Here is a 26,824-nt window from a genome sequence, read left to right on the forward strand (position 1 = left end):
GTAAACCCATTCTTTCTTCAGTTGCTTTTGCTGTAACATTTTCAAAATAAAAGTACAAGTAAATACGATAGTTTATAAATGATTGTTTGATATGCCTTGGACACATTAAGATGCTATTAAAAATATATCAGAAAGGACATTGAGATGACTCAATGAATCAACACTCTTGCTGAAAAGGCTGGAGACCTTAGTCTCATCATGGGGTCGCACATGATAAAAAGGGAAACGTGACACATTTCACAAGTTATCTTCTGGCCTCATATAGGAGTGGCATATGTAAACACACACACACAGAGAGAGAGAGAGAGAGAGAGAGAGAGAGAGAGAGAGAGAGAGACAAATAAATGTTCTAAACATCTTAATAACATATATTACCAGGAAGTATTTTAATCAGAATCCTGTTGCACTATTGATTATGGTGTGTTCTTTTATAGCAAGCATGATATACAATAAGGTGTTTATGCATTTCAAGTTCAATCTGTGTGTTTAAACAAAATGATTAAAAACAGCATATCAAAGAAACATTTTGGTCATAGGCAGAACAAGCACACTGCCATCAGGACTTGTGGCCTGCCCACAGAGAACTAAGCACTCAGAGGAGGCACAGAGGAGCTTTTTCTACTCATTCCATAGGGGAGTACACATTATGTCTCCACTGATTATCTAGGGAGAGACCTTCCAGAACTTTCAGGGTGCAGGAAGAACAGTGCAGTCTGGGATCAGACTGGTTGGGTCTCCATCTCTGCGCAGAGCCACAGGCAGAGCTGTCATACTGCCATCAGGATTCATGGCCTGCCCTCAGAGAGCTGAGCACCCAGATGAAACACCGGAGCACATGGGTTAGCCCATACTCGCTCCAGTATCTGGGGAAAGACCTCAAGAAACTCTCATGGCACAGGTATCCTATGCTTGGGTCTGTGTCCTTGAGGCCTCCATCTGAACCCAGAACTAGAACTGGCCCAAAACCATCAGAACTCACAGCCTGCCCGTAAAGTGCTGAACACCCATGGCTGATATCCCTCTGGAGCCTGTGACCCACAGACACACAGGAAAGACACTCTCCATTCAGTGACAAAAGGATCAACTAACATTAAAGATAAGATGGCAAGAGGCAAGTACAAGAATCTAAGCAAAAGAAACCAAGACAACCTGGCAACTTCAGAACCCAGATCTCCTACCACAACTAGTATGTATTTGGGATCAACACTCCATAAAAACAAGATTTGGACTAAATCATGCCTCATGGTAAACATAAAGGGACTTGAGAAGCACACAAATAAGTTCCTTAAAGATATATAGGAGAACACAAAAAAAAAAAAAACAATTACAAGCCCTTAGAAAAACACAGGAAAACACAAGCAAACAAATGAAGAAATTGAATAAAACCATTCCTCATATAAAAATCAAAATGGAAACAATAAAGAAAACACAAAGAGACACAACACTGGAGATAGAAAACCTAGGAAAAAGGTCAGGAGTCACAGATACAAGCATCACCAACAGAATGCAAGAGATGGAAGAGGCAGGGGCAGAAGATAACATAGAAAGCATTGACACAACAGTCAAAGAAAATGTAAAAATATAAAAGTACCTAAACCAAAATATCCAGGACATACACAGCACAATGAGAAGACTAAACCTAAGAATAATAGGTGTAGCAGAGAGTGAAGACTCAAAACTGAAAGGCCCAGTAAATATTTTCAACAAAATTATAGAAGAAAACCCCCCTGACCTAAAGAAAGCCTGCAGAACTCCAAATAGGTTGAACCAGTAAAGAAATTTCTCCTGATGCATAATAGTGAAAACACCAAATGTTCAAGATAAAAAAAAAAGTATACTAAAAGCAATAAGGGAAAAAAGCCAAGTAAAAAATAAAGGCAAACTGATCAGGATCACACCAGACATCACAACAGGAAATATGAAAGCTAGACGATCCTGGACAGATGTCATACAGACCCTAAGAGAACACAAATGCCAGGTCAGTTTACTATATCCAGCAAAACTCTCAGTTACTATAGATGGAAAAACCAGATATTCCAAGAAAGACCAAATTTGTACAATATCTGTCCACAAATGCAGTGCTACAAAGGATAATAGATGGAAAACTCCAACACAATGAGGGAAACTACACCCTAGGAAAATCAAGAAAATAATTCTCTTTCAACAAAACCAAAAGATTTAGAAAGGCACACAAACATAATTCTTCCTGTACTAACAAAAATAACAGGAAATAACAATTATTATTCCTTAATATTTCTTAACGTCAATGAACTCAATTCTCAATAAAAAGACATAGACTATCAGAATGAATAGAGAAACAGGACCCAACATTTTGCTGCATACAAGAAAGTCATCTCAGCTACAAAGACAGGCACTGTATCAGAGGAAAAAAAACTATCCAAGCAAATGGTCCCAAGAAACAAGTTTGTGTAGCCATCCTAATATCGAATAAAATAGATTTTCAACCAAAAGTCATCAAAAAATAAGGAAGGACACTTTTTACTCATCAAAAGCAAAATTTATCAAGATAAACTCTCAGTACTGAACATATGTGCTCCAAATACAAAGGTACCTACAGTCATAACAGAAACTACTAAAGCTCGAAGCATATGTCATACCATACACAATAATTAGTGGGAAACTTCAACACTGCACTCTCATCAATAGATAGAGCATGGAAGCAGAAACTGAACCAGGACACAGTGAAACTAACAGAAGTTATGAACCAAATAGATTTGACAGATATCTATATAATATTTCATCCTAAAACAAAAGCATATACCTTCTTCACAGCACCTCAGGGCAACTTCTCCAAAATTGACCATATATTCAATTAGAAAATAGTTCCTAACAGATACAAGAATATCAAAATACTCCATGCATCCTATAAGATCACGATGGACTAAGGCTGGATTTCAAAAACAATAACAACAACAAAAATTTCACCTATACATGAAATCTAAACAATGTTCTATTCAAAAATAGCTTTGTCAAGAAAGAAATAAAGAAAGAAATAAAAGACTTTTTAGAATTTAACGAAAATGTAGGCACAGCATACCAAAACTTATGGACACAAGGAAAGCAGAGCTCAGAGGAAAACTCATAGCACTTGAGTGCCTCAAAAAACAAAACAAAACAAAAAATACTTGAGAGTGCATACACCAACAGCCTGGCAGCACACCTGAAAGTTCTAAAACAAAAAGAAACAGATAAAACTGGGAGGGGTAAAAGGCAGGAAATAAGTTCAGAGCTGAAATCAACCAAGTAGAAACAAAATGAAGTATACAAAGAATCAACAAAAGCAATTGCAGGTTCTTTGAGAAAATCAACAAGATCGATAAACTGTTAGCCAGACAAAGGAGAGGGCACAGAGAGAGTATCCAAATTAACAAAATCAGAAATGAAAGAGTAGACATAAAAAGAGAAGCTGAAGAAATTGAAGAAGTCATCAGAAACTGCTACAAAAGCCTATACTCAGCAAAACTGAAAGATCTAGAGGAAACAGACAATTTTCTAGAGAGATACCAGGTACCAAAGTTAAATCAGGATCAGATGAAACATCTAAATATCTCACAACACCTACAGAAATAGAAGCAGTCATTAAAAGCCTACCAAGCAAAAACAACCTCAGGACCAGATGGGTTTAATGGTGAATTTTATCAGACCTGCATAGAAAACTTAATACTAATATTTTCCAAACTATTCCACAAAATAGAAACAGAGGGAACACAAACAACTTATTCTTTAAAGCCACAGTTATGCTCATAACTATACCACACAAAGACCCTACAAAGAAAGAGAACTTTAGAACAACTTCTCTCATGAACATTGATGCAAAAATACTCAATAAAATTCTTGCAAACCAAATTGAAGAACACATCAAAACGATCATTTATCATGATCAATTAGACTTTATTCCAGTGAAGCATGGATGGTTCAATATGGAAATCCATCACTGTAATCTACTATATTAAAAAACTCAAAAAAAAGCACACAATCATCTCACTAGATGCTGAGAAAACATTTGATAAAATTTAATAGCCCTTCATGTTGAAAATTTTGGAAAGATTAGGAATTTAAATCCCATATTTAAAACTTAGTAAAAACAATATAGAGCAAACCAGTAGCCAACACTAAACTAAATGGTGAAAAACTTGAAGCAACCCCACTAAAGTCAGGGATTTGACAAGACTACCCCTACCTATTCAATATAGTACTGACAATAGTAGCCAGCAAAATCAGAAAGCAGAATGATGTCAAAAAAATACAAATTAGAAAAAAAAAAGGTCAAAGTATCATGATTTGACCCCAAAAATTCCACCAGAGAAATTTTACAGCTGATAAACACCTTCAACAAAGTGGCTTCATATAAAATTAACTCTAACAAATCAGTAGCCTTCCTCTACTCAAAGGATAAACAGGACAAGAAAAAAAATTAGGGAACCAACACCCTTCACAATAGTCACAAAAAATATAAAATACTTGGTGTGACCTTGACTAAGCAAGTGAAAGAACTGGATGACAATAACTTCAAGTCCTTGAAGAAGGAAATTGAAGAAGACACCAAAAAGAAGAAAGATCTCCCATCCTCACGGATTCGAAAAAACAGCACAGTCAAAATGGCCACCATGCCTAAAGAAATGTAGAGATTCAATGCAATCCTTATGAAAATTCTAACTCAATTCTTTATAGAGTTAGAAAAGGTAATTTGCAAGTTTTTTTTGAAAGAAAAAAACTAGAATACCAAAACTATTCTCAACAATTAAAAGACTTCCTGGTGAATCACCATCCCAGACCTCAAGTTCTATTACACATCAGTTGTGAGAAAAGTTGCAAGATACTGGTACAGAGACAAGCACATAGATAAGTGAAATAGAATTGAAGACCCAGAAATGACCCCATACATCTATGGTCACTTGATCTTTGACAAAGGATCTAAAAATATTCAGTGAAAAAAATGATACCCTCTTTAACAAATGGTGTTGGTTCAACTGGCAGTAAACATGCAGAAGAATGAAAATTGATCCTTTCTTATCCCCTTGTACAAAGCTCAAGTCCAAGTGGATCAAAGATCTCTACATTAAACCAGATATTCAAGGTCACCATTAGAAGGAAAAGTGGGGAAGTGCTTAGAACACATAGGCACTGGGAAAAATTTCTTGAACAGAATACAAATAGCTTATGCTCTAAGCTCAAGAACTGACAAATAGGACCTCATGAAATTGCAAAGCTTCTGTAAGGCAAAGGACAGTGTGAACAGGACAAAATGGCAACAACAGATTGGAAAAAGATCTTTACAAATCTTAAAACTGATTGAGGGTTAGTATCCAATATTTACAAAGAACTCAAGAAGTTAAACTCTATGTAAACAAATAATCCTATTTAAAATGGGGTATAAAGCTAAACAAAAAATTATCAGCTGAGGAATATTGAATGGTTGAGAATCACCTAAAAATGCTCAACTTCCATAGTTACCAGGGAAATGTAAACCAAAACAAACCTGAGATTTTACCTCATAACAGTCAGAATGGCTAAGCTAAAACCTCAGTTGATAGCAGATAATGGTGAGGATGGGGGGAAACAGAAATAGTCCTCCACTGTTGGTGGGGTTGTAAGCTGGTACAACCACTCTGCAAATCAGTCTGGCAGTTTCTCAGAAAATTGAACATAGTACTACCCGAGGACTCAGCTATACCCCTCCTGGGCATATACCCAAAGGAATCTCCAACATCTAACAAGTACACATGCTCAACCATGCTCACAGCAGCCTTATTTATAATAACCAGAAGGTAGAAAGAACCCAGATGTCCTTCAACAGAGGAGAGGATACAGAAATTGTACATTTACACAATGCAGTAACTACTCGGCTATTAAAAACAATGACTTCATCAAATTCTTATGCAAATGGATGGAATTTGAAGCTATCATCCTGAGTGTTGTAATCCAGTCACAAAAGTACACTAATGGTATATACTCACTGATAAGCTGATACTGTCCCCAAAATCTCGATTTACCCAAGACACAATTCACAGAAATTATGAAGCTCAGAGAGGAGGAAGGCCGGAAGGGTGATGTCTCATTTCTTCTTAGAAGGGAAAACAAAACATTCAGTGGAGAAAATAATGGGACATATTGGGACTTGAATAATGGGACTGGAAAAAAGATCATACAAAACTATCTCACCTGAGGATTCCTCCCATATGTAGCCACTAAACCCATGCACTATTGCTCATGCCAAGTAGTGCTTACTGGCAGAAATCAGATAAGGATGGGGCCTCAGAGGCTCTGCCAGAGTCATACTGATACAGTGGAGGATGTTTGCAGGTAATCATCAGACTGAATACGGGGACTCAAATGAAGGAGCTAGATAAAGGACTGAAGCACCTGAAAGGTTCTGCAACCCTATGGGAAGAACCAAATTATTAACTAACCAGACCCACCACAGCTCCCAGGGACTAAAACACCAACCAATGAGTTCTCACAGAGAGACCCATGGCCCCAGATGCATATGCAACTGAGGATATCATTCTCTGGCATCAATTAGAGGAGACAACCTTGGTCCAGCGAAGGCTCATTTTCCCATGTAAGGGAATGCCAAGGTGCTGATGGAGCAGAGGGAGGTTGGAGAAGGAAGCACCTTCATGGATGTAATAGGAGGGGGTGGCGAGATAGGACTTGTGGAAAGGAGATATCATCTGAAATGTAAATATAGAGAATATTCAATAAAAATTTATTTTTATTCATGGTAGTAATATTTACAATACTGAAAAGATGGCAACACACCAAAGGCAAATGGATAAGAAGAATGAAATGGCATTCCATTCTGTCTGCAAATATGAACATTAATCACATGTTCGATCAAGAGCATTTTGCTTTCTGCAATGAGGGTGGCTATGATGGTACCATGCAATGAGAAGGAGAGGGCATGTAATTGTTCTGTATGTCTACATCTATGCCTAGAATAGTCAGACTCATAGAGAGATACAGGGGAAAACAGCAATGGCAGACACTATAAAAGGAAGAAGTTGGGAATTTTTAGTTTTGGGTTGTTTTGGGGGTTTTTTGTTTGTTTTTCTTTTAATTTGCATTATGAGGATGGAAGCCTGAGTGGTCTTTAAAGACTAAAGTGATTCCTTTTCTTTGTAGTTCTGGTTGAATTAGGGATGGAGCATTATCTTAGCAGACAATTTATATCACACAATGAAGAAACACTGGAAGGGAAGTAACTGAACACAGAACGGATCAAGTTTACTTGTTTTTATCAAACCATAGTCCAATATCATCACCTCCTAAAGGTGCATCACAGTGGCAAAAATTTGTAATTGTGGAGTGTATTTTGTAATAATCTGTTTTTATAAAACCCACAATTATGTAAAAAATGATTCCAGCACATGAAGATTGACATGCTCAGACCATAGAAGATGATATATGTTTAATTGGTATACTGATTTAGTTCAAAACTTGGAAAGAAAAAAAAAAAAAAAAAAACAACAACAAAAATCTAGGAATCAGTCCGGACAAGGTAGTCTCATCAATAGGTGTGAAAAGCATTGTAGTCCAAAAAGTATTCAAGATGGTAAATTTGTATTATTTACATGTTTGCCACAATAAAAACATGAATATTAAAATGCAGTATGATTACAAAGAAAATCAAGAGTGGGTCTCAATTATCTTAAACAAATGGAAGCGAAGCCACTTGTTAATATTATAAACTATAAAGGAAGTTAAGTGTGTTCCCCGGTCAGTATGATGGTACAGCCTACAACCTCAGCACTCATCATGCCGACGGAAGAAAACCTGACTTTGAAGCCAGCCTGGAGTTATAAAACTTTCTCAATAAATAATTAATTTATAATATGTGGTGAAAGAAAGTTACTAAAAACCATGATATCAGCAAAAAAAAAAAAAAAAAAAAAAAAAAAGAAGCTAGCTACAGTTTGCTTTTATATTAAATAGTCAATGACAGGAAATATGTAAAGCAAACATCCTGAAGTATTTGGAAGAGGAACAGATGTGCAGCAAAATGATATTGTCTGATCATGAAACAGCTGCTACCATCATGAATTCAGTGCAGCTCTGGCTAGCTCACAGGAAATCACTATGTCTCTGCTTATCTCAGAGGAAGTCACTGTGGCTGTGTCCATGGTTAGGCTTTTTTCTAAATTCTGCCCAAGTTACCTGGAAAGAGCCAAGTATGCCTGACTCAGTTATATAAAGGACTGCTTGTCACACACCTCTACCTTCCTTCCTTCCTTCTTTTCTTTCTCTTTTTCTTTCTTTCTTTCTTTCTTTCTTTCTTTCTTTCTTTCTTTTTATTTCTTTCTTTCTTTCTCTCTTTTTTTTCATTTTGCGTTTTTTTTCAAGTTAATTGATTTTTAAAAATTTTTTATTGGATATGCTCATATTTGCAATTCAAATATTATCCCCTTTTCCCCCACTCCCATCCCACCTATCCTTCTTCTTGCCTCCACAAAGGTGCCCCTTCTGTCAATCAACCTCTCCCACTTTAGCTCCCTGGCATTCCCCTATATTGGAAAAATGAACCTCCACTGGACGAAAGGCCACTTTTCCCACTGATGGCCGACAATGACTATGCTGTCCTCTCTTTTATATGCAACTGGGGATGTGGGTCTCTCCATGTGTACTCACTGGTTGGGGTTTTATCACCCTCTTGTTTCTCTTGCACTTGTCTTCCTGCTCCTGCTCTGTCCTCCCTTCTTCATGTGCTCATAGTTGGTCTCTCTCTCTCTCTCTCTCTCTCTCTCTCTCTCTCTCTCTCTCTCTCTCTCTCTGCCCTTTTCTGCCTCTACTACATTCTTAAGTCCATTCCCCATGCTCCGAATAAGCTCTACATTGTACTGTCTTGTGACTGGTCCCTAAGGGGGAAGGGATGCCTCAGCATGGGCCTGTGAGGCACCGCTTCCCCCATAACTGACTATACCTCCATAGAAAATACACCCCATTCCCTTTATCATCCTATAAACACATTATCCATCTCTCAGGAACTCCCCTTGGCTCTGGCTATCTTACAGGATGATGATGAACTTACTGTTTCTCTGGCTACCTTACACGATAGCCTCACTATTAGTCCCATCAATATTTCTTCATCATCAGTAAAGGACAGGCTGTCCCGGGAGTGCTATTAGAACCTGAGGGTTGATTGAAGAGGTGTTGTCAGTCATTTAACCACTGCTAAGCCTGCCATGATACAATAAACAACCTTCCACCCATGGTCAGGAAAGAAACTAACAAAACACAATGGGACCCTCATCAAAACCATCTATGGCAACAAGGGACTTACTAAGAAATGCTTCAGAACAAGACAAGAAGAATAAGAAGTAAACGGGGTGAAAACAGCATCATTTACTTCAGTATCCAACAGTCAAGCAAAATTATTTAAGAAAATTTTGCTACCATTCAAAAAGCATAAATAATTTAGTGAAGTTCTATATAGAATATAGGAATGAGACAAGTTGGAGGGTCCGATTTTCAGTCTAAACTTTTCCACATTGTACTTATTCATTAAATGTGTAATGTGTTGATATAACAAACATTTTAAAGTTGTGACCTCCCACGCTTGAAAGTTCTCAACTTATCAGACTATATACTTTTACTATGGTGTTTTCAAGGAGCAAGTAGATTGATTTCTAATACATTTGTCTGCAACTAGCACTGTGGTGGCCTTTTTATTGAAATACATGTCTTGTATTGTCAGTGAGGCAAGAATGATTCTGAGGGAGTTTCTGGAAAGTGCTGGGGTGGGGAGCAAGAAGCTGACCTAGATATGCTTCCCCTTGTATTGAGATTTTGAAGAGTTTAAGAAATAGAAAAGGAGAATTACAACTGAGTGACTGCATTCTGCTTCCTCTTCTGCCAAGAAATAAGGACACTCTCTTCCTCTTGTAGTCAACATGTTTTCTACGTGAACTTTCAGATTTCCAAGCTGGATAGGTCCACAAGGTTTTTGGAAGGCAGGCCTGGAACTTCACTTAATTCGTTGAAGGTGAGATCAGGAAGTAACTCCTGTGAACAGTAAGGCAAAGAAGGCTATGACCAGAAGGCAAATGGATGAAGTCAACCGCATGAGAATTGTTTGAAGGATTGTATGAGGAATAAGAACAATTCACAAAGAAAGCCACTAACAGGCAGCATCCTGAACCGTGAAAGTAAAGAAGCAATGCCGCATTCTTTTCCACTTTCCCTTATTTAACTTTTACTGCCATTATTTATCCATAAATTTTCAAAAGTTAGAGGAAAGACTGTCCTGTACATTTAACCTACCACGCTCTGCACTGGAGTCTCCAGATAAATACTATCTCAATTTGACAAATCAACCTGCTTACTTTGAAGTATGTAAGCAAGATAACTTACCAGGGTTTTGAATTGGTGGCATCAGCATGAAGGCATGGCATTTCAGTCAGGATCTCTTTCAGCTGAAGTCCTGTGAATTGACACATTCCAGGTTGAACATGTGTCAGTTTTGTGATCTCTTGTCTACACGAAGGCCCATAGAGGTGCTAAGAAAAACAATTCAGAGTGCATTTTGAAATTGTGCTAAAAGTGCACTAGATTGAGAATGAATTGTATGTGAATATGCATTTTCAGTCATAAAACTTTGTGGAGTCAAGAGAATCTCTGATTATTAAAGGAAAGCCCTGGTTTCTGGGCAAAGAGTAGGAGAATTTGGCAAGCAGGGGTTTTCCGTGAGACAGCACCATCGGTATGTTTCTGGGAAGGAAAAGCAGCCGGTTTCTCAGATTGCTTTCGGTTTCATTGCTTTTATGCCCAGGAGTACTGCATAGTCATGGCTGGTAAGTGAGCCCTTTTGTTTTTATGGTTGTTATAAGGGAGTTGGTTACACATGGATTTCTGAGAAGAGATAACAGTGTAGAAGGGACTTAGCAGAGCTGCTTGTCTGTAAGTCGGGGAGGGGTATAGTAGCACTAGGTGAAGCACACTGCATGCAGATACTCAAAGGCATTTTCAACTGCCGGAGAAAAAGGAAAATGGATCATCTCTAGACTCAAGCTTTTACTCTTTCCTGTGGTCTAATTTTACATATTCCTTTTGATTCACCGACTAGAGGCTCTCTCCAGGTGTTCTGTTGTGAGGACGAGATGCTTTACTATGAAACAAAACCTTGCATTTCCTCCATCTTTCTGCTCTGTATCTGAACTTTCAGCAGCATTTAAGCCAGCTAGTTTGACTTCTCCATTTCTACACAGAGCCCTTTTGGAGCACTGGAAATATAAACAAAATGAGAGACAATATAGCTGTAATATGTTCACATTATACTGCTACATAGAGAATAAAACGCCATTTTAAGTTATTCATAAAAACAAGCACAAGCTGAAAGAACACGAGCAATCTGCAGCAATGTCAGAGACCATGTATCAATGTCTGAATTTCCTGATGGAGTTTGTTCTCTTCTCTCCATCTCAGTTTACTCCTGTACAAATTTGGAATGTGTTGGACAATGTAAATGTTCTTGAACGTTCATAGACTAATTGCTACTCAACTCTCACCTAATTAATTATATTATAATTTCAAAAATGAAAGACTTTTTAAAAAAGAAAAACGCAAGAGTCCTGCCTTAATGCAAGAAGTATCATTTCCAAGAAAGCTTCTCAGGGAGTCCTGTTTACTTAGCTATGTGGATGATTCTTGTCTGTATTTGAATGTGAAAACTAGTAGAGTAGAAATAGATATCTGAATATCCTTCCATGTCTAGACACTATTATTTTTACAGCCAGGAGAACACATAAAATAGATCCAATCTACAAGATCAAAGGTTTGGCCAAGGACATGCTGGATGGGGTTTTTGATGACCTAGTGGAAAAGAATGTTTTCACTGGAGATGAGTTTCTCAAAATTGAAGAAGGAGCAAACTTCATCCTGAACAAAACCGAAAACATGATTGAGAGCTTGTTTGAGAAAACAGAAATGGCAGGAAAAATATTTGCAGACCACATTGCCAATTCCCATCACCAGCTGACTTTAGGTGAGTAGTTCTGGCCAAAATGCATCAGCTCCTTTGTTTCTACTGCCTACAAGGCTTCTGTGTTTACTTTTCCTGTTCTTAAGGAAATCTAACCTCCTCATAACTCTTATGGGGTTGTTTGCCTATTTGTTTAACAGATGAAAAATGCCCAGAATCACCCAAACCACATTTCTACTCCTCAATATTTTATTTTACCCTTAACAATTGCACCACTGATTACTGCATGGAATTTATGTATTTATTACATTATTGTGTTTCCTTGTTCTAAAACACAGTGGTAAAAAGGCAAGCCTCATTGGCTGCTTTATTCATGAATACACATTGATAATGTAAGAAATGACATGTGACAGATGGCAGGTACTCAGCACATATTAAGTCATCTCAATGAAGAAAAGGCAGGGTTTTTTTTGTTTACTTGTTTTCGTTTTTTATTTTCTTTATTATTTGTTATTTAATTTGTTTACATTTTAAATGTTGTCTCCCTTCTTGATTTCTTCTCGTAAAGCCCACTATCCCATCACCCTTTCCCGGTCTCTATAATAATGCACCCCCACCCACCCACCCACTTCTACCTCACCACCTTAGTATCAACCTATGCTGGGGCATGGAGTCTTCACCGGACCAAGGGCCTCTGCTTCCATTGATGTAAGATAAGTCTACCCTATGCTACATCTGTGGCTGGAACCATGGGGTCCCTCCATGTGTAATCTTTGGTTGGTGGTTTAGTCCTGGGAGCTCTTGGAGATCCAGTTACTAGATAGTGTTTTTCTTCCTATGGGGTTGCAATCCCATTCAGCTTCTTCAGTCCTTCTATCTATTCCCTTGGGGACCCCTTGTTCATACCTATGGTTGGCTGCAAGCACCTCATCTGTATTGATAAGGTCATAGCAGGGTGTCTGGAAGAACTACAATACCAGGCTCCTGTCAGCCAAAGGTTCTTGGCATCAGCAATAGTGTCTGGGTTTGGTGTCTGTGGATGGGGTGGATCCCTAGATGGGGCAGTCTCTGGATGGCCTTTCTTTTAGTCTCTGCTCTACTCTTAGTCCCTGTATTTCCTTCAGACAGGAACAATTCAGGGTTAAATTTTTGAAATGGATGGGTGTCCCCATCCCTCAATTTGGGGCTGTGTTATTCACTGGATATGTGCTCAACATTTCCTATCACCCCTGTATTGAGTATTTTTGTTCCCCATTGTGTCCTGGAAATTTCTTGCTTCACTAATATCTGGGACTTTTTAATAGCTACCCCTAGATTTCCATCCCCTATTGTTACAAAACTCCACTCAATTTCCTGACCCTTTGTATTCATAGCCTGTCTTGTCTCACACCTGATCTTGATCCTGCACATGCACACATGCACAGCCACACACACACACACACACACACACACACACACATGCACACATACACATACTTTTATTGTGATCTAACCTTCTGTTCACACCATGGAGATATTAGAGTCATTCTCAGATATTGAATGCAGATGAGAGCAGAAGCCACTCTATTCTCTTCTGTGTAGCTCAGTTCCAGAGATGAAAATTTTTGCTTTAGTTTCTATTGGGAAAAAAATAAAACAAAACATAGTAAACAAACAAAAACAAAAATTTGAAGCTTAATGGATCATTAATTTGTCTCTACAAACAGCAAGTATGAATGTTGTGTAAGTAGCTATTTTGTTTATGTCTCAGGTTTTCTCTTTTAGTAGGACAGCATCGATCACTAAAGAATCCTGGGTGTCTATGTACTCCATTAAATACTTAGGTGGTAGTCCTTGGTCTGCAGGTCCACAATCCTACCCTAGTGAGTTATATAGAAAATGTATATTTTAAATTGTTGATATTTTGGTCTGTGCTATTTTTGTTGTGTAAGAAACAACTTTAACACAGTAAAGTATAACTCTGTTCTAAGAAAAATAGATACTATTATAAAGAACCTCTGGTAAAGTTTTTGCATCTTTATTTATATAATAATCACAGGAAAAAAAGTTCTTGTTTCATAGAATCTGTGCCTCCAGTTTTTATTTTTAAAAGGCTAGAATGCTTATAAACAAAATTGAAACTTGGAAAACAGATGGAACATCCTGTTCCAAAGAGCAACTTGGGCATTTGTTTATTAGAGCTTTCAGAGGGATTTCATGTATATAGGTCCTAGAAATGTTGTTAAATTTGTTAAATCTGCTGTTTATATTGTTTAAGAATTTCCTTCTGATGATGAAGAGGTTGAACTTCAGAAAACAGGTATACCATCTTCTCTATCAGGTAATTACCCCGATGTGACAGACTATCACAGAAACCGTTAGATCTCTATTTCTATGTCCCAGAAAAGACTCAGAGGAAATAAGGGCTTCTACATTTTCATTCTCAGACATGATCGTGGTATATAACTGCTGAGTAAAGTAGAGTCACTTGACACTGGATACATAGCCATTGGTTTCTCATATCCAGTGGATGACCACTCAGCCCTCAGCAAATAGACAACAGAATTTGGATTCAGGGATTACTAATAATGACACAATATAAAAAAAGAAATGGAGATGACACTAGAGGTATAAGGAATGGAGAAACAAGAAGGAGTTTAGAAGAGATAGTTTTGAACCTGGAAATTACAAGGGGAAAAGACCAAGTCCATTATTGTCCAGTTAAGCTGTCCTTTGGAGTACACCAGGGACAGGCCAACCAACTACCTTACCCTAAGTAGAGATTTGACAGATGAGCCCCTGCTAGCCTCTTAAGGCCCTTTGTAGAGAAGAGATGAGTTGTTCCCAGGATTGAGAGAATTGGCAGCTATACACTGTTAGAAAAATACAATGTAAGGGAAGGAACAAAGGAAAGGCCAGAAATCCTGTGATCACAAGTTTAGTGTAGATTAAAAAATGTGTTTTTGCAACTTATGTCACACCTAAAAAACAGGAAAAACATGAACTTATTCATTCTCTATTTTAACTGTAAACAGAGCCTTTAGCTCATAAAACATGTTTTTTCCTGTTTTGGTCTGAATAGTAATTAATGGGCATGGCCACAATGTAATGTATCAACATATTGAACTTCCAATAGAAACCATAAATAAACAAAAAATATCTTTGAAACAGAATACTTATTCTCCTTTTCTTTGTCTGTTCGAGATTCTGAAAACGAAATTAAAGACAGCAATGATGAGGGACAAGCTTTACTGAAACAGACATCATGTTTATCTCTGATGGGTAACTGCATCAAATTCCATTTCATTGGTCTTATTTATTAATGGGGGATGGGGGGTCCCAGGTTCCCTGACTTACTGCCGAGAACAGTTCATGGAGTCTCAGAAACTCTGAGGTTTTTCAACCTTCTCCAGCAGAAAGTCTTTCAAATCCTGATTATCAACTTCTCTTCAGAATCCAGGGGGAAAGTAAAAGATGAAGAAATGGGGCTAAATGCTGGAGTGGCCTGTGCATCACATTTAATGCTGACAGGTAATGTCAATCCCAGGGTATATGCTGATGCCATTTGAGAGAAAGCAAATTTCAAAGCTTTCATGGGTTGTGGGATTAGGGCCACAGCCAAAAAAGCCTTAAAGCAAGGCCACCATTATCATTGACATGTGCTATAATAGCCCATGTTTTAAAATGATGTTAATAATGTCTTTAAATTTATAAAATATTAAATGTTTCAGAAATTACAGGCACAAGCAAAATGTAGTTAAGCATGTGTGCATACTGTATGTTAAATTTTATATATAATTACATATATATACTTATGCTATGAGTCACATCCTTTGTGTTCACAAAAGAAACTGATGAACTATTGGGGTTTATTAAGGAATTAAGCTTGTCAGGCAAGGGGAGTGATAGTGTTTTAAGAATATTATATTTTCAGAAGTTCTGACAACTAAGAACTAAAACCTTTGCAATTTTTTTATGTTTGTATGCCCACACCATATATTAAACATAATATTGAATTTCTGTCCTGGATATTTGGTTTATATAGCAGCAAAAATAATAGATGAAGACCCCTCACTACCGTTGAGTTTATAGCTTAGTGAGTAGTTATATACAGTGAGCACAGAATAAGTAGTGTAAATTAACAAATAAAAGAAAGAGAATTGGATTTGAACAATAAATTGAATATGTAAGGGTAGATTGAGTCTTATGGATAAATAAGAAAGGGTATATGCTCAAATGTTTAGCCATGCTTATACCCAATGAGGAGATAATGTAAAATATACCCCCAAGGTGTGCATGTGTGTGCATGTATGTGCATGTGTGGATGTGTGCATACATGTGTGCATGCCTGTATATGGGTGTGTGTTTGTGTGTGTATAAATGTGTGCATAGGTGTGTATGTGCATATGGGCAGGCAGGCATGTGTGTGTGTGTGTGTGTGTGTGTGTGTGTGTGTGTGTGTGTGTTTCGATCAAAACTGCTCTCATTAAGAGTTGTCATTCTCTAAAAATTAAATATAGAGCCACTGATCAGCCTAGTTGTCTATATGACTTAACCAACCCCCAGCACTGGACTGTGTTTCAAGAATGTGTGAATAGTAAGGCATCCTTTGTGTGTAAGATGTTTTTTTAATCTCAGCTTGCTTATTCTAAATCAGAAAATTTGTTGGTAGAGCCAAACATTATTATTAAAATGTGGGAAAAGCAAAGGGATAGAAGAGGAGAGAAAAATGTAAAATCACATGTAAATGTACCAGGAAATTTTGTGAAGGAGTGAGAAGGTGTGGGAATCAAAGCAGAAAGTGGGGCAGTGTCCTTAGCAAGAATATCCACTTTTTTGTAGTATGAAAGGAAACACAGAAATAGGTAGAGGCACGGGTAAATAAATGCTTTGTTCTTATAAAGATCAAGAGGGAGACTGCTTTAAGAAGTTGGAGATATTCAGTCATTGGTAATGAAGTTCCTTTTCTGCTCCTGGGCATCAGCCTAAATTCTAGGAATATAATGATTAAAGACTATTTTTTTTACTTTTACAAGCAGTAAATATGGAAAATTTTGTGAGTTTTTTTATAAAGGTGTTAAATTTTGTCTACATGATCCAGATATGAGGGCGTGTATTTTGTAATAGCTAGAATTGTAAAAAAAGAAAATATTAAATTGGTCTGGGCTTCCTGTCACTGAAATGGACTGAAAAATAGTACAAGGGTAAAAAAATTAAAATATAAATTACTTGTTTAATTCAACTAAATGAAGCTTGACTTCCTTACAAATTTTAGATCTCTGCATTCATGGAATTCTAAGTTGTTGAACATGAAAGACTATATCATGTTGCAAACATTAGAAAAGCCCAAAAGTGTTAGTGATAAACAGAAAACAAAAGAAGGGGAGAAGTTGAATCTTTCACTTTAGTCACTTATATATGAATTTGTTTTTCCTGTTCATTAGTTTTCTGAGAAGCACCCATGAGTACTTCAGAATTATGAACTGGGGACCATGGTATGTGCATGACTTATGGGGCAGTGTCAGTCTTTGGCTCTGTTTTCTCTTTCAGTTCCTTATGAAATCCAGAGCACAGAAATCAAGGATACACTGAAGCTTTGTCCTCATGACCAATTTTGTAAGATGAAGACAGAAAGGGCAAAAGAGGTGATGATCTTTGGAACCAGGGCACTGGAGTTAGCCTATTCAGGCTATGCACAGAGATTTCTTCAGATAAGACAAAAGAAAATGAACTTCATCTAATCAAGTGGTGGTCATCCTAATTTCTTTTCCCATTTTTAAATCATATCTCATAGTATGTCCTCATATCCACTCCACCACATAATTCAAGCTATGACTCTAGACAAAATGTATATCCTATTCAGGCCCCAGTATGTTTTCAGTCTCACATGTTATCATTTCATCAGCAGAGAACATCTCCATCAGCAGCATTCTCGTGTTCACAGTAACAGTTTTCATCTACATTGTACTAATTATAAAGGTATGTGGAGGTCCCTTTCTCAAATCCCATGTGTCTGATAACTGCAGATATATCCAGTGATGGAGAAGGAAGGCCGAACCCGCCTGGCCCTCATTATCTGCAACAAAAAGTTTGACTACCTTTTTGATAGAGATGATGCTGACACTGACATTTTGAACATGCAAGAACTACTTCAAAATCTTGGATACTCAGTGGTGTTAAAGGAAAACCTTACAGCTAAGGTAATGGCTCCAGAGATAGGGGCAACCTTCTCTGTGCCTTCCCCTCTTTGGGTGGTAACAAGAACAAATTATATTTGCTCCTGAGCAGAATTTTCTAGGTTTCGACCTTCTCCAATATGTTGTCTCATAAAAAGTACTCACAGAGTGCCTTGCAGCATTATTTCCATAAAACAGGAAGTATTTCTTAAGTGCTAGTCTGGATGTTTCTATTAACTGATGTTCTAAGAGAAGCAGAAGCTCTGAGTCTTGAAACTTGCAGGGCCCAGAGAATAAACACATACAATTTTAACAATATTGAGAAAGATCTAATTATTGATAGCTATGTTCTGTCCAAAGCAACCTGGGCAAGTTTGATTAAAGCATGTAAAACTTGTTATTGCCTGATATCAAAAATGTTTTCAATTTTTTCAACATAAACTCTGTGTACCATTTCTTTTAAAGAGAAATTTCCAAAACCTAATTGTAATGAAGTTGGTTTTGATTATATTGCATCTCTCAGAGTCTTTAAAAGTCCAGAATTCTCCTTAAAAACCATAGAAATAAAAGCTTTTATAAAAAAACAACTAATGGTAACACCATTTTCTGACCATATGTAAAAATAATACTTATCGGTGAGGGAAGGGGGAGGGCTGCTAGGAAGCCACAGCAGAATTCAGGGTGAGGAGGACTCAGAGGGAGCTGGGTCTCAACTCTGCATCTAAGGGGAAGCCATTGGAGTGCTGTGTGTTTTCGGAAGCCGCTACAGCAAACCACCACACGGCTGTGACTGACACTACTGCTGTCAGCCTGCAGACTAGAAGTCCAACATGGCCTCACCGGACAACGTGAAGCCATTGATGTGACTGCATCTCCCACTAGAAGACTCGTAACCAATTCCAAAGGCATCTAGGATGCTATTTCCTGATACTAGTGTGGAAAAAATCTAATCTGATGTGACATCGTTCACTTTCCCCAGTGGCTTTATTAAAGTTTCTACATTAAAAAAAAAATAATAATACTTATCTTACAAAGCCTACTCCTCCTAAATTACTTGATTGCTAGAAGTTGCTTAGTTTTTGTGAACTTCCTCTGTTACTCTAATACAAGCTTCATTTAGAGAATACATCAGAACTGACTCTAGAATCTTTATAGGACATGGAGACAGAGCTAATGCAGTTTGCTGTCCGTCCAGAGCACCAGTCCTCCGACAGCACATTCCTGGTGTTTATGTCCCATGGCATCCTGGAAGGAATCTGTGGGGTGAAGCACAGAAGCAAAACACCAGATGTTCTTCATGATGACACCATCTTCACAATTTTTAACAACTCTAACTGTCGGAACCTGAGAAACAAACCCAAGGTTCTCATCATGCAAGCCTGCAGAGGCAGTGAGTCAGAGTCAGGGTTCTAGAGTGTTCTAAAGTTTACTCCATTTGTCTGGCATGCTCCATTTGTCTAAATGGGGGAGGGGCATTTGAACACTACTGGTGTGTCTGGTCAAAAAGATACCATCTTATATCCTGTGTTGTAAATAAACAATAAGTATCCTGGGGTAATAGGAAATGTCCCAGTCATTTGCCAATATGGTGGGTGTTGTATTGTTCTTGTTCACTGGCACATTCTATAATATATTTTTGAGGCAAGGGAGGTGGCTTAGTGAGGAACAGTGCTTAATGTGCAGAAAAAAATCCCAAAAAAAAATCTATGTGAAAAAAATGCAAGTATAACGTGTCTTCACGTAATGCAGGGAACACAGAAGGTAGAAACAGGAAGATTATGCATGCATTGCTAGCAGGTAAGCTCCAGGTTCACTGAGAAATCCTGTCTGAAGAGTAAGATGAAGATTCATAGAGCAAAACAATTGACATATTTTTTTTCTTTTGTCCTGTGGGTGTTCGAAAGGACATGGCTACCTTGCACTCATACCTGTATATGTTTCAGAAACATGTAACAAGCACAGGTCAATGTTTGTATAAAATCATAGTTCAATGTAGCAAATAAGGTATATAATAGCATTTTTGTATTTTATGCACTGTGAAAGAGTGTATGTATACTACATTTGTTTTAAAAAGTGCAATCTCTCCTAGGACAAACTGGAACTGTTTGGGTATCCACAAGCGAAGGGATAGCCACTGCTGATACAGACGAAGAACGTGTGTTGAACAGTAAATGGAGTAAAAACATAACAAAGGCTCACGTGGAGACAGACTTCATTGCTTTCAAATCTTCTACCCCACGTCAGTGACATCAGATGCCTTGCTTTATTAGTAGTTGCTTTTAAACAGCATGCTAGGCTGAGATAATATATTTTCAGTAAACATTCTATGTCTATTGGGATGTTGTCGGTGGTAGAGATATTTAAAGTATTTGGGATTTCATAATTAGATTTGCTTTAGAAACAATTAATGTAGACAGGTAGTTTTGGGGAATCCAAAATTCAGGTATTTTCACTGTAAAAAAGTGAATGCTAATTTCTTTTTAAAGATGTTGTGTTTAAAAACTAAGCTAATGTTAATACTGTTTTCTTTTTAAACATGTTGTGACATATCAATGCATAACCTATAATTTCCCAAAACTCAACCAGTAAAAAGTCCTAGGCTGATAGCACACACTGTGGAAACTCTTAACTTATTATTTTAATCTAATTTTTAGAAATTACCTTAACACTGAAATGTCTACCTTCATATAAATATAGCTAACAAATGATTAACGATCTTCGTAAGACTGAGAAACTACAGTATGGGTGATATACATCCTAGAATTAAAGCATTCCCAGTAGCTGAATGTCAATTTAAACAACCATTTTTTTAAACAGCCATCTGCAGCAGGGCTGTGCCGAGGATTTAGAGAATGAGACAGCGTATAAGAAGTTTGTACAAATCATGGTTCCTTGCACTCACATGCTGTGAATATAGGTCTCATGCTCGTATGAATCATTAGGAGACTGTGATACTCACATTTCTGATTCTGTATGTCAGCTGTGAGTACTGGCATGCAATCTTTCTAATAAATCATAGTGTTATATCTGCTGCTGACACATGGTCATACGGGAGCTAAAAGAGTTTGGACGACTCCTTAAATATAGACCAGAGAAGGAAAGCTGAACTAAGAATAGCCACCTACACCTAGATAAGGCATACTGTTATTTGTTTTATGTATTGAAATTTTAATGAGATTTTTATCTGAAAGAAAAAGAAAAAGAACTAAAAATTAAATGTAATTTGTTAAGGACACTAAAGATTTTTTATTTTTTTTTTACTGGTAGAAATGAAGTATCATATACAAAATTAGTTCATTCTTATTGCTTATGTAAAGTGCTTTGCTACAATTGGGCTAATGGAAAACACATATTCCACAATAAAATGAGATGTGGACCCTCACTTCTCTGAGCCAATTTTCAGGGTTACAAGGCAGACATTAACTGGAGGGAAAACATAGCACATTGTGATAGAAACAGTAACAGTCACTTTCATTAAGTACTAAAATGGAATATGTGGCTCACAGCATGAAGAGCTTACCCACCTCAAGAAAAGGAAGGCATATTCCACATTGGACAGAGTCCATGGGGGACCAGAAAAAAAAAAAAGTGGGGTGGAGCTTGGAAGAAAATCCAAAGTCCTGTAAGCACAGAACCATGAAAGAGGCCATATAAGAAAGCCTCTTACAGTATCTTTCATGGTAGTCACTTTGGAGAAATGTAAACAATGAAATGATGCAGATTTGACTGTGAGTAAAACGAATGAAATGCAGTGTAGTGGGAGGAGATGAGGCAAAGCAGGTTAGACCGCTATTGCAGAACCGAGACCCAGAGAGGATAATGATAGCATAGAGTGGGTCGTCATTAGCTCCAGTAATTAGTACACGAAATGAACATGACTCATTGCTTTAGTTGACTTGCCTGGAAAGGGATAGTAAATATGGAGGAGATACATTATCCAAAAAGGTTACTACACTGAAATCATTTAACTAAAATGTTTTATTTTCCCAAAGATTGTTCTATGTTCTTCATTCTTCCATTAAAATTCTATTTATCAGAAACCTATATGGAAGGATGTACTATACATATTCACCGATAGGTTATAATTTAACATGGCTACAGATGTTTTTACGTTTTTAAGTAACTGTTTTAGAGGAAAGAGAAGAGAGATTCTGCCAAAGAGTTTGATAGGGCATTGGCATAGCTGAAATCAAAATGATAGATAAAACAGTTTAGCAATTGTCGATTTCCAGAAGATATCTGCTTTAAAGTTTGAGTTTGGGGGTTGTCAATGGCCAAAACAGTATTTTCCAGTGCTAAAGACAGAAAAAAAATCTATGGAAAATTGAGAATAGTGTTAGAAAAATTATTGGAATGAAATGGGAAAAAAACTCTTAAAAATGAAGACTAAAGATGAAAAAGTAGCCAGCATGCTTGACTTACAGACCAATGGAAGGAAAACCGAGAAATGTTTCAGAGTTATTGGTGAGGACATCGGCGCTACCGATAAGACAGTGTAAATGACAGGCCACGTGCAGGTGAGGCTGGTAAGTGAGATTGATTTGGGGATTTAGAAATGTTGGGTGCCAGGGGGTCGATGGCAGGCCTGTTTTGTGACCTAGGTATCAGATCTATGAGGAGAAGCCAGAAACAAGTAGAGTCTTGTGAAAAGGAGCTGCCAAGGAAGGAAAGCTTTAAATGCACTATAGGAAAACTTGGCAGGTTGATGCTCATTATGTGGCAAATAGAGAACTGATTCTCTGTGCTTTAACAATGAAAGCTTTGTTCAAAAGGCAGAGAAATGGTCTTCTTAAAGAGCACTGGGGATAAATAGGGATAAATGTGCAAAAAAAAAAATCTAGCAGAGTAGAAAAGGACTCGTGACAGATGACTTTGTCTCTACCATGAAGTTGGGCCTGGACAGGCTGTTTCACAGAACTTGCTTGCTGTAGGCTGTAACCTTGGGCTCACCTATTAAAATGAAATGCTGTGGCTTTATGCTGGATGGTCTGCACAGGTTCGACAGGTGTCTCTTACGGAACATCTGACTTTACTCACCCTTAGCCCTCTGTCTTCTGTGAAGTGTCCAAATATCATACTCAGTTCTTAAACTGTCATGCCAGGAGTTTTTCTCACTTCCTTTTCATCTTTCCCATGCTTTTATTTGCAGATAATATATCTTGGAAGGTGGGAAAGAGTGGCTCTCTCTTCATTTCCAAACTCATTGACTGCTTCAAAAAGTATTGTTGGTGTTACCATTTGGAGGAAATTTTTCGAAAGGTAAGGGTTTGGTTGTAATCTTTCATGTTCTCTAAAACTGCCATATGCTAAGAACCATAAATGGTTTCATTCTGATTATAGTTAACACTCTGTTTATTTAAAGAACACTATTTTAGAATACCACATATAAGCAATATGTGTTTTTCTAAAACCTTGTGATTTTCAGACACTTGTGCTTTACATAAGTTCCTAAGTCACTCTGTCTTTATATCCATGGATATATTATATTATATAATTATATCCATGGAAAAGCTAAACATGGTTAAACTGATAAGCCACAGCCCTAACATCACCATGATTTTGTTGTGTTGTTGTTGCTGTTGTTGTGTAGAGCAGCAAAAGCAGTTCCCTTCTTAGAAGAACTCTAACGACTTTCTTTGCCATTACAGGTTCAGCATTCATTTGAGGTTCCAGGAGAACTGACCCAGATGCCCACCATTGAGAGAGTATCCATGACACGCTATTTCTACCTTTTCCCTGGGAATTAGCACAGGCAATTCTCCATTGTGTAAATATATGTGAGGAGTGGTTCTGGGAACCCATTTACAGTCTGCATAAAATCTGAATAGACTAGAAAATGAAGCTGACACTCCAGCTTCCTGCTATTGGGGGTATTTGTTAATGAAACTGGGCAAAAATCTTGATTTTATTTGCTTTCATTATAGTACAATAATTGCATAAAAAATTCTTAGTCATCTGGTACCCAAGTGGAAACCCACTGAAAATTCGAGTCTTTTTACTGGAATTTAATCAGTGAAAAAAAATGTATTTTGACACAAGCACAACATTCTGTAACTGGGAATAGCGTGCACAGGAGTTATCTCTTATGAAGAAGTCATTTTGCTGAACCACATACAAAGAAGTCATTTTACTGAACCAAATACTTCGTGCTTGCAAAACACATGGTCTGAGACACATATAAACTTAGAAGAAATTGCCTAAACTGTGCTGAAGAGTCTTGGTGTGCAAATCACCTTTCCCTGGGGAGCCAAGCAGACCACAGCCATTTTGTACATATATTTCTAACTGCAGAGACCATTCTAGATATACCTTAAAATTAGTACTGTGAAGATCTATTCACTTGCTACTTTTTTTGTTAGTGCTTGATTTTTTTTTTATAGGTTTGATAGTATATATTGAAACCTTACTAGTTACTATAAGTACATGTAAAAGTAAACATAACATGAAAATAGTAAAAGTTTTCTTGGTGTGTATAGGTTAAATATAATGAATTTTTAAATACAAAAAAATTGCCACAAGGCTATCTTCTTTGTTCTTGAGTTATTGATGATTTAAGGGGTCTAGGTGTACCCCATTCTGAGTGGGTGCTATATACTTGTTTTGTGGTTTTTTTTTTTTTTTTGAACTTAATATGATCTCTGAGTTGTTTCTTGGGTATTCAAAGCTTTCTGGGGCTAGTATCCAATTATCAGTGACTGTATATTATGTCTGTTCTTCTGTGACTGGGTTACCTCACTCAGGATGATATTCTCTATATACATCCATTTTTCTAGAAATTTCATAAAGTTATTGTTTCTAATAACTGAGTAGTACTCCATTGTTTAAACATACCACAATTTCTCTATCCATTCCTCTACTGAAGGACAACTGGGTTCTTTCCAGCTTCTGGCTATTATAAATGAGGCTGCTATGAACATTGTGGTGCATGTGTCCTTATTGTATGTTGGAGCATCTTTGGGATATATGCCTAGAAGTGGAATTACTGAGTCTTCAGGTAGTATTATGTCCAATTTTCTGAGCAACCACCAGACTGATTTCGAGAGTGGTTGTGCCAGCTTACAACCCACCAGCAGTGGAGGAGTGCTCCTCTTTCTCCACATCCTCCTCTTTCTCTACATCCTCCACTTGCTACTGTTGAAAGTATATGAAAAAACTGTAACAAACAAGTTCTTATACAAGACTCATTTTTCCACAAAGAACTTTTGAACCACACTTTCTATCTATAAACCTTTTACAAATATCAGGATCAAAAATGCAATCATAACTGGACGGAAAAACAAATAAATCCTGAAAAACTATATTTCTTATTTTATAATATTAAATCATGCTCACTACAAAGCAAATATCAAAGGCATATTTTTAAAAATAATAACTATTCACTAACGAAATTTTTGAAGAGATCTTTTTGTAAAGATGTCCACTTGTATTCAGTTCTACCAGTTATTTATTTATTAGAGCCTTTGATAATGGCAAAGCAGTGGTTCCTACACTTTTGCTTCTCATGATGATACTCATGTGAAGCATGCACAACCCACTATTGACTCTAATTTTTCCTTTAGAGTTGTTGATTATTTAATTCCTATGCATCTCTCCATAGTGATAATTTTATGCCTTTACTTTTGTTAACATAAAGTTAATTTTCTCAAATATATGTCTACAATCAAATTAGTGTATATAAACACAGCATTTTTATATATAATAATTCCAAAATTACATGCAAAAATGATATGCATATTAATAATACAGGACAAACATTAATATACAACAAAAAATTCTTCTTAAGACTTACATACTTTCAATAGTATTCAAAAGTTGCGAAATTCATTATAGCACTGTTGAATAATCACTTGGCTCCTCAGAAACCACTTTCCAGGTGTTAAATGTTTACACTAACATCCACAGGTTAGTTTGTGCATAGCAGGTCTCTCCTCTATTGCCTAGCATTTTTGTCACTACCGTCTCCGACCAGCAGAAAAGGAGCACAGACACAGTGTTCTTCTCAAAACAGTTTATTCAGGAACCTTACAGCATGCCAGTGAAAATCTTTCTGTCTCCTTCCTGTCTCTCTCTCTCTCTCTCTCTCTGTTTCTCTTTCTCCTCTCTCCGGCCCCAAGCGCAGTCCCTTTTATCCTCTCTCAACTCCACCTCCTCAGTCCATGTTGTGTGGCTGCAGTTCATAGGTCCACGTCATCTGGCCTGATCTGGCATCATAGGTGCGCCTGCGTAGGTCACACGGTGGGAGTGGCTAATCTCGGGGCGGGGTGGGGGGGCAGGAGGAAGTCAGGTGCTAGTCATAGACTAGGCCGGAATCCCAAGTGCCATCTTTGGACTGCTGCCACACCCGCTCTCCACACATTTGGACGATGATTTACTGTGTAAGCTATCATCATTGCTTGTCTTGATTTGCTTCTCAGTGGTGAATGCCATCCCTTCTTGAAAACAACCAAGATTGGGGTATCAAGTATTGTCTATATTTTTCTTATTTATTCTGATTTTGTCTGCTTTTCCAGGTAATTTCCATAACAATCTTACAGCTATTTTTGCAGCTCATATATTTCGATAAGATCTTTTATGTCTAGGACTGTGCTCTGCTAATTCATTGTTGCTTCTTTTTTTTTTTTTAACCAGGAGCTTTATAGTCTTATTTTCATAAACATTTTGAAATTTTTAAAAAGAATATTTCTAGCATATTTTATTTTGACATTATTTTTGAATAAGATCCGTTATTCCT

The 26,824-nt window shown here is 37.3% G+C and overlaps 1 protein-coding gene across 1 annotated transcript; it reads left to right on the forward strand.

Moving 5' to 3' along the window:
• Window positions 1-10,804: 10,804 nt before the first annotated feature.
• On the forward strand, window positions 10,805-24,929 carry LOC308432676 (caspase-12-like; the record flags this gene model as incomplete). The annotated part of the gene is made up of 11 exons (XM_080932442.1): window positions 10,805-10,811; window positions 11,750-12,001; window positions 14,196-14,258; window positions 15,122-15,199; window positions 15,371-15,448; window positions 17,468-17,562; window positions 17,944-18,117; window positions 19,249-19,483; window positions 20,183-20,332; window positions 23,243-23,352; window positions 23,742-24,929. The coding sequence occupies 11 exons, from the start codon at window positions 10,805-10,807 to the stop codon at window positions 23,838-23,840; spliced, it is 1,341 nt and encodes a 446-aa protein (XP_080788568.1). The 3' UTR covers window positions 23,841-24,929.
• Between the last annotated feature and the right edge of the window lie 1,895 nt (window positions 24,930-26,824).

Source organism: Micromys minutus (genome assembly GCF_963924665.1).
Source record: "Micromys minutus genome assembly, chromosome: 18".
Taxonomy (NCBI): domain Eukaryota; kingdom Metazoa; phylum Chordata; class Mammalia; order Rodentia; family Muridae; genus Micromys; species Micromys minutus.